The 14,563-nt window shown below is 34.2% G+C and overlaps 1 protein-coding gene across 1 annotated transcript in view; it reads right to left on the bottom strand.

The window, feature by feature from the left end:
- Window positions 1-14,563, bottom strand: part of LOC145673362 (uncharacterized) — a 104,143-nt gene that overhangs the window by 4,504 nt on the left and 85,076 nt on the right. The window contains exon 2 of the mRNA XM_081742999.1: window positions 2,357-2,414. Coding sequence (XP_081599125.1) covers window positions 2,357-2,368 — 12 coding nt within the window. The 5' untranslated portion in view covers window positions 2,369-2,414. The remainder of the gene's footprint in view (window positions 1-2,356; window positions 2,415-14,563) is intronic.

The raw sequence follows: 14,563 nt of genomic DNA on the forward strand, positions 1-14,563 counted from the left end.
AGAAAAAGTTACTAATGGGAAGTAAAAGTGAAGATCTTATGGACTGGTAGATTACAAAGAATAGACACCTTGTGAGTCATGAATTGACGGTTGTAGAACTTGATAAAGCAGTCTTGATAGTCATGGTTTGGAATTGCCTGCAAAATTGCTGTGTATGCTTTTTTTGGATGATTGGTACAGTTAAAACTGCTTCCTTTCAACGATAATGTTAGTTTCGAAAATAGCAAGAAGTCGCGTGGAGTCAAATCAGAAGAATTTTAAAGCCATCAAACTCCAGGATCCCTTTGTTAGATAAAAACTGGTGTATCGTCCTTCTCTTGTGCACAAGTGCACTGTCTTGCAACAGAATTCATAAACCTTGCTGCCAATATTCAGGTTTAACTCTACGCATCCTGAACATTAGACGATCCAAACACCCACATAATACTTGATGTACACAGTGTGACCCTCTGGGGTGAAGTTCTTGTGGATCATGATGAATTTGAAATTAAAAACTACAATAAGCAGAGTTTCGATTCGGCTCTTGTGCATGCTCACTTCCTTAGGTTTTGGAGAACTTAACCTTTTCATTCCGTGCTCTGATGCTTTGTGAGTGGTTCGTACTGGAAACGCCATGTTTCATCACCTGTTACAATCCTTGTCATGAATCATGGATTTACATTAGTTTGTTTCATGTCTCTCTAGTGTTGCAATACTTTTTTTCTTCAATGAGTGTATGTGGCACAAACCGCGCACATTCCTTTCGTTTACCAAATTTTAGGATAGGATGAAACAGAGAGTGGACTTCGGAATACGAGTGAAATCATTGATCAACATTGTAGATACATAACAATCCTTGCTTATAATCTTCTCCACTGCTTGGAGTTTCCGTCATTTCGCACAGTCACTGCTCCTCCTGGTCTCGGTTATCTTAAAATACTTTCCCAATCATCATAGACTGTTGCACCCAATCTTACGAGTCAATATTTCCTCACTATCGTAAATAGTTTGGTAAAACAGAATTTAATGTTGGCACGTTTCTACACTGATCTCTTGCCGAAATGTTCAGCAAGTATTAACAGTTACAAGATCCGTACGCATAGAAACGATCCATCAGTACTACCGTTTTACAACTTTGATTAAAGATAGTCGAAATGTATCGCTACGTAGTCCACATATTCCTTTCTTCTTATATATATAATTCAGCGAACTTACTTTGTCAAGTTAGTTCCTTTGCACCAAACATGTCAGTTAAATTAATATTGATGTTTTTAAGTTGATTTTCTTCGTTCTTTCAGTTCAATAAAATATACAATAATGCAGTATTTCAACTTGTCCGGTCCCACATCATTCTTTATAAGAAGTTACGTCTCTATGCTGGACTTATTTGCATATAATTCATGTTCAAGCTTCCAAAAATGAAGTTTTAAAGAATATTTAGTCAATGGAGTAGTACTTGATCTGAACCTTCAGCAGACTTGTTCGATTTCTCCTAGCTCCAAAGGGGTACAAACAATACAACATATTTTTCTAAGCATTTTCATGGATAGATTTTCTTGATGTGTTTTTCGCAATGTGATATTACTTGACAACACCAACAACATAGGAAATGTGGACTATAAATAATTGAATCTAAAATATATTAGTTGTCACATAGCGAGAATTGAACTCAAATTCTGAGCATCAGGTGCGTATATGCTTATTATTCAAACAAGAGGAAAAAACTTTATTACGGAAGGCTTGGTTTTGGTTCATGATAGTGTGGTTTTGGAAAATGTCTTGTTAACCTCAGGCCTAATAAATTTCACCTAGAGAATAAATTCTTTTTTTATTTAAATACAACTGTTACCCTCAATTATATTCTACCTGAAAATAGCACATTCGGTTTATATTGTAATATGAAATAAAATTATTAATTAAACCCTCAAACGCGGAAGGCTAAGTACACTCTTCCCTATTTCTCTTTTGACTAACACTAAAGCTTCTATATATTTCTTCACACACACCCTAGTAACATATTCTGTACTTAAACTTACCTTCCTCTCCGACAAAGCAAGCTGCTTGTGAAGTATAAATAGCAATTTAACTTTTTGGGAAGAACAGTTTTTATTTTGTAAGGGAACGATCTTGTACGAAAGAGTTGAAATATGTCAACTGACCAGAATAAATAGATGTAAATAGATACAAATTAAAAATAATTTCAAACTTTCCTGTACTTCACCGTTCCTTTACAGTTGTCGTAAAGTAGTTTGTATTCACTGAAAGAACGATAATCGACCTGTCCGCAAATAGAACATTCGCTCAACGCACGGAACAAGTGCTATTAAAGAAAATATTTTTGCATCTTCTGTACAGGGAGAAAGAATAATAAACTTACTTTGTTCTTCATGTTTACGTCTTCAACAATTTGCTCTTAGTTTTGAAAGGCTGTCTCTCTGAAAGGGAAAGAACGAAGCAAATGAAAATGTTACTTAAATTATAAAATTGCGTTTTGATTATGCATGAATGATTGTATTAAGCAGTTATTCTACTTATACTACTCGCTTGTTTGAATAATAGAGAATATTTGGCATTTGGTTTTCAAGATTTTGATGTTCATGACAAGTGAATTGTACTTCCTTCTGAGAATGTGTTTGAATGTTAAGTCTTGACACAGCAATCACTCAGTGACCAAACATTTTGTTTAAAACGAAAGCATTGTTGAAGAATGACGTGATACTTTTGCTAGATATGGTTAAATATGAAAATAACATGCATGTAATGGACATTTATAATGCACTTCTGCATTTAAAAACATTTCTTTGTTGCTTTAAACTCAGAAACATATTACTGGAATGCTACGTAATGTATAATATTTAGAACTTAAGATATTAACGTGTACAAATATAAATTATTAATTTTGTATTCCTTTATATTGAAAAATAGACTGACTTCCCTTCCTCACTAGTCTACTGACTAGCGCCTGTGGCTCTGGTGCACATGGTCCCGGATTCTTTCACGGTAAAATATTACAATAATGTAATTTCACAGCCATTCACTTACATTAATAATCCGTGTCATTTACCCTAAAGGACATATTCGTAGGATATTTTTTAAGAAATATTTTCAATAAACTGAATTATTAAGCACTTCTCTCTGAATTTTGATCATCCACGTCATTTTTGCTTAAATTATCAATTACAGAGACATGTGTGTATATGTGTCCGTGTGTGTGTGTTTTCAGGTCTTTACCTTGAGACTTATAAGTCGCCACATGTGGGGTTTGAACTTTGTCAAATTTTCTAAAAATTTCATTAATTGCTATTTAGAACAATAATTAAGGGAAATATAAGTATTAACCTCTTAAATGTTATATAAGTAATTGTACTGTGCAATGAAATTATTGTATATTATTACTTTACTCTTTATTATTAAAGTAAAAATTTTAAATATTATTAATTATTTATTAAAGTCTCATTAACATACTTCACAACTCAAATAACCTTAGCATTCAGTTTTTAATGCATTTGCTAGTCATTAAGCCTACTTTATTCCTTTTATTAATCCTTGCGAACTGCATTTACGTTAATGTTCGGTATTTCCCTTGTGTTAACCTACTTGTTTTATTTACAATGTAATGACAGCGTGAGATCTTCAAGTTTTCACGTTATTTATTTTCTAACTTCTGCCACCTTTCGAAACATGAAAAATGGCAAAAATTGTGAAATCATTTCTTTGCACAAGATAAGGTTGAATGGCATTTGGAGTGGTATTGACAAATAGGACATCTATTTGTTCAGTATTAAAATTTTCCACGATTGCAGAAACATTTTTAAACCTTGACTTTTGAACAGTGAGAGCTCGGACACTGTCTCTCTCAGCGAAATGCTTCTTCCAGTTGTTTTGTGAAACATGGTGCATCTTTACTAACGGGCTAAAATCTATCAGCCTTATTACAAAGAGGCTGGTGCGGAGTACAGTAGTAGATGAAGAATTACGTTCATTATTTTACAAGCAGTCGGCATTTTATTAAACTCCTAGGTTCTTTGGAAAAAGCCTAAATTTACAAAAAGCCTGTCACATAGACACTGCACAAAGTTAATCTGTGTTTGAACATGATTAAGTCATATTTTGGAAATTACTTCTGGCCATTGTTTAAGATGTCCATAAATGTCTTCAAATTTTCTATCAGTGAACAGAAATGTGCAGAATACATCAAATAGTAGTTAATAAGAACTGCTCTATGAGTGTTCAGCATATACCTGAACTTCTGAAGTGTCCAATGAGTACATGAACACAAAAACAATTTTTAGAAATGTACGTATAGAATGCTTTACATTTCTTTCGGTATTCTCATTTTACGCAATCAGCTACGTGTTGAACACTCTTTTCGGGGCAGTTTTTTTTTACTGGCTGTTAGGATGCATCTAGATATTCTTTCCTTCAGTAATAAATAATCTCAGAACATTTTGGGACACGCTAAACAATGACCAAAATTCGTTTACAATACATAAATGACTAAATCATGTTCAAGCACTGTTTTTTTAGGTATCTTTTGTACATGGCTAAAGTAACTTAAGTCACCTTTCGGCTATGTTCAGTTTGTGATACATCATCAATCTGGAAAATCATAATCTTTCGTTTGGTATTATGAGCTTATGCTGAATGTACTGGCAATGTGTCTTAACCCATTTTTCATAACCTTTGGTTCGTATTAAGAATGTATGTCGACAATATTTTGAAGTTTCTTTTGGTTCTACTGAAAAAATTGATTTTTCCGATGCACAAAGGTTATGCATATTATTTCACATTAATTTTGGAATATTATTAGAGATTAACAAAAAAAAAACTTTTATACAAAAATGAAACAAAGTCGGTATATTTCGTTGAGATGATCAAAATTACACGGGCGAGTGTATGTCCTAATGTGTAATTTTAGAAAAAAGCAATTTTGTAAATCAAAACATTCATTCTATACAATACTCATGCTACACAGTAAGGTCAAACTGATACTGAAACACACACTAATTAATCTTTCCTCATGACAGCACGATGAGAGTACATAGCATGGTTAATAAAAAATAGACCAAATTATGATAAACTGTTGAACTATTTTTAACTACAATATCGTTTAAAATGACACACAGTGTTTCCGAGAACTTGTCGTGCACTTTAATTCGAATATTGCAGAGAATAATGTCAGTGTAATATTAGTTGATGTATTGGTAACATTCCTTTCATGGTAACAGACAGTACTGTCTGTTATTCCTGTGTTGGATGTCACGACGAAAATTTCAGTTGTTAACCCAGCCGTAACTGATGTAAGTGCACAATGTTACACAGTTGAGGAACGCTCAGTAGCATGTGCGAAGGTGTATGAAAAACCACACCCAGGGAAAATACCGACACAGGAAAGAACTGCGTTTAGAGATCGCTTCAACAAGGAGGATACCTAGAATTTCCTAAGGAACAATGTTGGTGTAGCATTAGTTGTTGTATTGGTAACACTGTTTTCATGATAACAAGACAGCAGTGTCTGGTATCCCTGCATTTTAGATCACGTGAAGCCATCGCTAATGAGAATGGTTGTGGCATATGTAAGAGTTCAGAAATGATTACTGGTATATGTGTAAGTGCACAAACGACCACACTGAGGGCAAACACAAGTAATGAATGCGTTTAGAAATCGATTTGGCAAGAACCTACCTCAAAAAGCAATCCTGCTGGATTGGAGAAATATACTTCACGATATATCAAAGACAGGAATCCTAGCGGAAGATTGAGACGCATAGATCTGTAAATCCAGCACTATGGGCCACTTACAGATCCACTGGATACATAGATCCTATATACGAGTATAAGTGCTCAACAATAATACACTAAATAAATTAAGAAAAATCAGTTAGATTGCTCTTTGTGACACTCGAACCTAGAGGTATGGGGATTTCTCGGATACTCTTTATTTCAATCCATAGACCACACAAAGCAGAACAACTTGACATGTATTAGAGTAAAGTTTGATGTGCAATTTTTTAACCATAAAAGTAATTTTTGAATGGCACTACAATATATGAAGTTCGTTGCCAATGGTGATTGATAATTTTTATTCTGCTGTCACAGATTATATATTTCGATAAATATTTTATATGTAACCAGTTGAGAATGCTCCAAAAGTATTCTCAGAACGAATTTAAAGAGAACTGTTTGTTGTCTACGGCAAATTGCTTTTATAAAAAACAAAGATGGTAGGCTATTTGTCTCTTAAAACTAGAAACTGAAATGTCTAAAAGGGAAGTTGATCTAGCTGTGATCCTGTATATTAAAACAATAAACTATTGAATTGAACGATTCGAAGTAGAAGTGGAACAAGGATTATAAACTAAAGCGAAACTGAGTAGACCGCAAGTGACAACGGAAGACGAAAATGTTTCGATTATTGAAGCTAACGCAGGAAACCCGTTCGCTGCTGCAACAATCCTGAAAACAACCTTAGGGATGGAATGAGGTGCAGGGACATGTAATTGTACTCATATTATTTGTTCTGCTTTGCAGTTCAAACTAACATATGCATATACAGTATACATGCTCATTTAGAGTTCGCTAGGGTGCACATCATTAAGCCACAAGACTATTGGAACCGCGTAATCGGGTGTGATGAGAAAGTGTTTAGTTTATACGAAGGAGAAAAACCTGTTAAAACGTTCTACGGTACTTTGCTTTACGAAGACATGCTAAATATGGAGGCCTCAAACTTGAAACATTCGTAAAATGTCATCCCTCTATGACTTATGTTTCCGAAATGTGGCCCAGAACTCCTTCGTGGCTAAGCGGTTAGCGTACGCGCCTTTGGTGTGGGAGACCCGGCTTCGATTTCCGGCGGGAGCTCATGTGATATGTAGTTTTTCGGATTCCACGTTAATCAGTTGGTCCTGTCTCATGTGTTTGTTCCTCGCTGCTGAAAGGGGCGTTGAACTCAACCGAGATGTGGCCCCTTAAATCTCCCGAAATCAGAACCTTTTGGCCAATATCTGGGGAACGATCACCAGTTGGCCAGTAGCTACCGGTTACTATTTAGTATCAAAATGTTCACCATCCTCTTAGGTATTAATGACTACCAATATGATCTCTCTATGTCTTACGGTTCCCAATATATGGCTCCTTAAATCTCAAGAAATTGGATTTTTTCAATATCTCGGGAACGGTAAGAGTGATGCAAGAATAATTTTCATCGATAGTTTTTGATGTTCTATCGAATGAAGGGTTCAAAATTGACAAATTCACAAATAATAGACAAGCACACAGAGACATAGAGAATTCAGTAACGAACTTTTTATATTTGTTGAAAATTCACTGCTAACTAACAGATTGAATCTATTCTTGTTTCATTTTCTTTTCTAATGATGACACATACTACCTATAAAATTATAAACTTATTGCCCTAATACCTTGTTCATGATATTCAACATCCCATTTCTTTCACCTGAGCACGAGTTCGACCAAATTTACTTCAAATATTTACATCACTTTATGTTCCTGATTTCCAGCACAACATACGCTCGCGTGTGAAATCGTATAACTTCCGGAAACGAAAGTATTGTCCAGTAGCGCTGTATTACTAAGAGTACTAATGCTATTGACTGGGTTTTTTCATAACATTTTAGTATTATATAACTTACATTCGTGTTCCGATAATGGAGATATTATGTATAGTCATAAACTTCACCCGTTTTATGATAAAGGAAATGTAATGTATAGGTTCTTATTAACTTCTTTGATTAATGTAATAGATAAGCAACGGTTTTTAAAAGATATATAGTCTGTATTGATTATATACTACGTATGTAATGTATACCGAAAATGATTGAGAACGTTAGTAAACATCCATTTCTTCATCACAAACACATTATTAGTATAAAAGCTTGTTTCATAAGTAACAAATAAATGACGAATAGAAGAAAAATAAAACCTTAAGTGTTTCTTTTATTACCACCGCAAACAATAATGCTAACAAAACTAAAATAAACTTGTGTATAGTGTAATAGACTGGTTATCAACAAATCCCATTCCCAACAGGCATACTAACGTAGCACAGAACTTTCGAAGAAAATGTGTCAATGATGTCGAAAAATAAATAAATAAATGATATAGTCCAATACAAATTTGACAAAAAGGAAAAGTATCCCAAAGGCCTAATTATATTACTTTTTCAGAGATATTCTACAGTGAACGCTAACAGTCGAAAAATAAATAAATAAATGGTATAGTCCAATACAAATTTGACAAAAAGGAAAAGTATCCCAAAGACCTAATTATATTACTTTTTCAGAGATATTCTACAGTGAACGCTAACAGTCGAAAAATAAATAAATAAATGGTATAGTCCAATACAAATTTGACAAAAAGGAAAAGTATCCCAAAGGCCTAATTATATTACTTTTTCAGAGATATTCTACAGTGAACGCTAACATTTAATGTGAAACTTGAGCATGACATGTTTTACTCGTATTTTACTGTGCTGCAGATATTCTACATGAGATAGCTGTTCCGTCCAGAAAGAAAACTTCTGTATTATTGGTCTAAAAAAACAGCCATTTATATTGTACTAGAAATAATTTACCCAAATTTCTTAAATTCAAAGTGTCTCAAAATTGTGCAAATATGTGGAATTTTTGAGACATTTTAAATTAGATCCCTCTTTTCCGATTAATAAATTCATTCATCACTAAGAGTTTAAAAGGGATGTCGGCATAGAGGCTATTTAACCTACACTCAGTAAAGATTGTATGTGGCATACGTAAAATCGTATGTTACATTTGTAAATCTTTTACTTTTTTGGACTTAACGTACAGCAAACGTATAACTGAAAACGCATGTTTTATAATATTTTCTATGAAATAATATAAGCAGTCAGGATCTCACATACAAATGGACGTATATAACATATAGCTGACGAAGGTAACATACATATACAGCATGTATGTAATATAAGGAAGAGTATTAGATATCAGAGATCCTGCAACGGCATGATGTAACATCTAAGGGCAGTGCCTATGTAGCATACGGATAACGTATGCTCTATACTGATTTCTGTAGTAAGCAAGAAGATTCCGTATATTTGTACAATATACCGCTGTCCGGAGTACGGATTTTTCTCAGTGTACAAGTGATGAGAATTTTGCGTTCAGGAACTGCATCAATTAGTAAGTACAACAAAATCAGTAGATGCCAGGTGTATTAAAAGCAGAACTTCACCTTCAAGTTTATTGTATTGCCAAGCCCCGAGGCTCATTCATTGTCATGGTCTACAGATAATAGCTATGTATCCGAAACCATGCTTCAAAACCATACTTGTAAATTATTTTCAGTGTTTTATCAAGATACGTTTGGCTTACGGTCCAAAGCCCTACAATTCTATACAAGTGTCTTATCAAATAATTATGATGTAATCACACTCACCGAAGGCCTGTCATACTGATGGAGAATTCTTTGGTAAAAAAAAAAAAAATACCAAGTTTTTCGTCAAGACAGTAAGCTTGAACTGTCAAATAATTGTAAGGGAGGGGGTGTAATAGTATAAGTACATCAAAATTACATTGTCTCTTATATAAACTCTTGTTATCTAAATTTTGAATGTGTAATTGTCAAGTTCTCCAGACACTCACTAAAGATGTTTATTTGTGCAGTATACATTCCTTCGGATTCAACTATAACGACGTATGGATTGTTTTATGAATTATTGAGAGTAATATTCCAATAGGAAGCGTCGTTCTTTGCATAGGGAGCTTTAATATAAATCAAATAACATGTTCTAATTTTGACCTTCTACTTTCAACAAATAAATGTAAAGACTTAAATAATTTTATGTCAGTCTATGACTTAATATCCCATAATGATATTCAGAATAGTAATAGTCGAACCTTAGTACTCTCAAATCTTAATGACGTTTCTGTAATAAAAGAGTGTTCTCTTCTTACTAATGAAGACAGGCATCACCCACTTTACTTATCTCTTCCAAATGTAAACACTGCAGAAACATAAGAAAGAAGTTAGGGAATCCGGTTTTAATTTAGAAAAGCAGATTTCCAGAAGATATACATAGAAGTCTCTAAAGTAAGCTGGGATTGCCTTTCACAATCGGATAATGTAAATATTGCATTAACAAACTTTTATCGAATGATTAACAACATATTTTCTGTATGTGTTCTACCCAAAAGACATATCAGCGGAAGTTATCCATGTTGGTTTACTTATAATAAAGAAAATAAAATCTAAGACATACCACCATCAATTTGAGAGACTGCGTAAAGAAATAAAATCTAGCGTAAAATTATCCTACAAAACTTTTATTTTAGATTTAGAATGCTCTATCGAAAAAGATCCAAGCCTGATCTGGAGCTTTATTAAATGAAAACACAGTATTTGTCATTAAACTCCCTTACATACAATAGTCATGATTTCCAACATGTCAATGAAATAGTACATTATTTTCGTTCAGTTTATAAAAATGTTGGAAATCATGACTCACATACAACGCCACATACAACGTTAACTCTGCATTAAATAAATTTCGAAGAAATAGGAAGTGCTATACGAGCCTTGAAACCAAAAGCACCATATGGTAGTGATAACATTCCCCCTTATGTTGTGAAAGGTTGCAATGTCATATTTAAATATTTACTTCGCATTATATTTGATATTTTTATTAGAACAAAAACTTTCCCAAATAAATGGAAAGAAAGTTTAGTTTGTCCATTAACAAAATCTGGAAACAAGAGAGAAATAGAAAATTTCAGGCCAATTACTATTTTGTCGCCCTTTGGCAAAATTCTCGAAAATATATTATATGCGCGAATTTTAAATCATATAAAACCTGTTCTTTCAACTTATCAATACTGTTTCTTACGTAATAGGTCTACTTCGAGAAACTTATCAATTTTAACAAATTTTATAGCAACAGAATTAGATATCAAGAGATGTCGTTTATATTGATTTTAGCAAGGCATTTGACGTCGTTGATCATGATGTCTTGCTACTAAAAGTAACATCTCTAAATTTTTCGAAACAAGCAATGGAGTATCTTGTATCATACTTACATAACTGAAATCAATATGTTTCATACAAAGGATTTGTTACTGAAAAGTTCAATACTCTATCGGGAGACCCTCAAGAACTAAATTTAGGTCCCTTGTTGTTTCTTCTTGTTATTAATGATATTCCTTTGTGTATTAAAAGTTATCAAGTTCTTTTTGCCGAAGATCACAAATTAAACTCCAAAGTAAGTTCAATTGATGCATTGTTATTATACTGAGATATTGAAAAAAAAAGGAAAAAGCGGAAACTGAAAACAGTATTAGTAGAAAGGGTGAAGTTAGTGACTATGCAACCCCAAGAGAGATGGCTTCATCTCGTAACGCCGGATCATCAGGGAAAATCACAATTTGTTATTTCAGTAACGGTATTGCATACGTATTGTTCTATAAAATCACTTTCATGATCTGAAGCCCAATTTCACTACTTTCCTTTCACCGACAACCTCAATTCATGACTTTCATGGCCTGTAGACACTCTGCTCGGAGGCCTGATACATTGATCTAAGAGCATTATTTGTATTATATAAATGTATCATTAAGTATTCTTGTATAACTTGTACGCATAACTTGTATAAATAATTGTTTACTATTCTATTCTAGTTACAATACATTATTGTTATTACCCTTTACTTTTGGAGTTCAAAACTACAGGGTAGATTATAAATAATAATATTTGTATATTCCATAATGTTTCCAGAATGTGGGTCAAAATTTCAGTATTTCCAGTGTCAAAACCAGTTGAGAATGCTCCAAGAGCATTGCCAGAACGAACTTAAAAAGAATGAAGAGATGGAGCGAGAAGGATAATTTTGATTGCTCCTAGATGTATATCTTTTTATCCGCACCTTCTTCTCTATCTCGCAAAAATTAGTCAACTATCATCTCTCTACGACTTACAATTCTAGAGATATGGCTGCTTAACCCGTAAATACTATGGACAGTCTTTCAGACCGCTGCGACTTTTCATATCATTGTATTTTCCACAGTCTCACTACTACAAGTGGATATTTTCGTCTACCTTCCTGTCTAGCAAATGGTTACGTATTGTGAAGTTCCAATTTTTATAATTGATCCCCTGTGTGCGGCGCTGGAGGGGTCGAGCGGTCTCACAGACGTACTATAGTAGTTACGTGAGTATTTTGCTGATAAGTTGTCTTTCGTCAATCTACTGATTATTAGCTGTTTTGTGTCTTACCGTGTGGCACGTCTTGCACCACACATCAAAAAATGACCCAGAGACTGGAAAACCTGAAATAATCACACTTTATAACATGAGTAAAGGCGGAATGGATACTCTAGACAAAAATGTAAAGATTACACATCAAGTTGTCGAACAAGACGATAGCCATTGACAATTTTCTTTATGCTGGTGGATGTTGCGTGTGGTGTCAATGCGTACGTCTTGCATCAAGTCTACGCTAAGTCCGCAGTGATGACAAGACTTGATTTCATGAAAACTTTGGCAAAAGGATTTGTTAGCCCTCACATAGAATGTAGATTGTTCATCGGACATCTGCCACGAGAGCTGAGTTTTTCAATCAAGAGCATACTACAGCTTGAAAGTGAGTTTCCCGCCATCGCACATAAGGAGTTCAAAAGGAAAACATAGTCTTCTGTCAACTGAGTTGTAAGCGGAAAGCAAAGATATTCATTTGTGTCAGCGGTGTGGGGTACCGATTTCCTTGCAGTGCAGAAGATATAAGTGCCTACCTGAAGAAAGTGCATACTGTCAGAAAAGTTAGTGCGGTACTCTCTTTACCGGTAAAACGTATTTTCTTTACTTTCTCCATCATATAAGAACTAAAAATAAGTTTTATTCATTACCTTTTCACTACAAAAATTGTAAGAGTACAACTATAACACTACCTTCCTGTAAGTTTCAAAAAGCTAAAATTCCGTTTTTTCGCCGTTTTTACTATATTTTTTTTTATTCTCAGTGCATCTATAAGAACAGTGTATTTTAAATTAGTGTTATTTTGACTACATAGGAACGGAGAAAAAATTCAATATTTCAACAATTACAATTTTAGTATAACAATGAAAGCATTGTTGCAAATTTTGACTATGTTCTCTTTCTCATTGTTTTAAAAAATATAAAGCTTTTTTAGATCGTGAAATTACTACGTTTTACTTTTCTATAGGCAACTAAGATATGTAGGATATCATTTTTAAAAATATGCAATGAAACTACTATTCAGAAAATGTGAAACAACAATGCGGTCTGACAGACCGTTCCATAGTAGTTACGTGATTATTTTCGTCCATAGTACTTAAGGGTTAAACATCTAGAAATTCAAACTAGTTAATCAGTGGTCACCGGTTACTATTTGGTATCAAGATGTTTACCATCCTCTTAGGTATTGATCAACACGAATATGATTTTTGTGTAACGTACGGTTCCCGAGGTTTGGCTCCTTAAATCTCCCGAAATCGGAACGATCTTTTGGCCAATATCACAGGACCGGTAAGTCATAGAGAGATGATATTGGTGTTAATCAATCCCTAATAGAATGTTAAACATTTTCAATTCGATATTAATTGATGGCCACTGGCCAACTGGCCATTGGCCAAACCAGTGGCCACCTGCTACTATTTGGTACCAAAATATCTACCAGTCTTTTAGATATTGATCAACACAAATATGATCTCTCTATGACTTACGGTTCCCAAGATATGGCTCCTTAAATCTCTAGAAATTGGCCATTTTTTGGCCAATATCTCGGGAACGGTAAGAATGACGCGAAAAATTTAATCACTTTGTCTGATAGTTTTTTTATGCTCTATCAAATGTAGGGTTCAAATTTTTAAAAATAAAATCGCAAATAACAGACAGACAGACAGACATAAAGAATTCAGTAACGAACTTTTTAAGTTCGTTGATTAAACTCCAATATAATTCCAGTATTTCAAGTATTTCCAGTATTAGTAGACACCCTGCACAACTTACAAACTCAGTTTATTGGCAGGGGCCGCGGTGGCTCAGTGGTAGAGCGTTCACCTCTGGTGTTTGGGGTCTCGGGTTCAAACCCTGCTTCCGCCAAGTGAACTTTGTGGTGGACAAACACCGTGTGCGTGGATTTTCTCGGGGTTCTCCCGTTTCCTCGCACTTTCTTCATTCCACCATTTCATTCATTACTCATCATCACCGTCTCCTTTAGCCTCACCGGCATAACCGTGGGGCGTAAAACTCAAGGATTTCATTTCATTTTTCAGTTTATTGGCAATCTGATATCAATATCAGGAAAATAAAGTTCACGATCTCAAACAGAAAGTCCACACAATCGTAACGTGACTTGTAAGTATTTCTTAACTAATCCTGGTGGCAATAAAGTTCAAATGTTCCAAGGATGTTTCAGTAAAACCTTATCCATTGGTTTCATACCAAGAACTTGAATGTTGTTATAAACAGAAAGAAGAAGTCAGAATCGAGAATATTATCTCGCGATAGAAGATGTTCCACTACTCAATCGAATAAAATATCTAAGGCCAGTTTATCGTTTCTTCGTGAACATTTT

The sequence above is a fragment of the Thermobia domestica genome, chromosome 16 (assembly GCF_964235325.1).
Source record: "Thermobia domestica chromosome 16, izTheDome1.hap1.1, whole genome shotgun sequence".
In the NCBI taxonomy this organism is placed as follows: Eukaryota; Metazoa; Arthropoda; class Insecta; order Zygentoma; family Lepismatidae; genus Thermobia; species Thermobia domestica.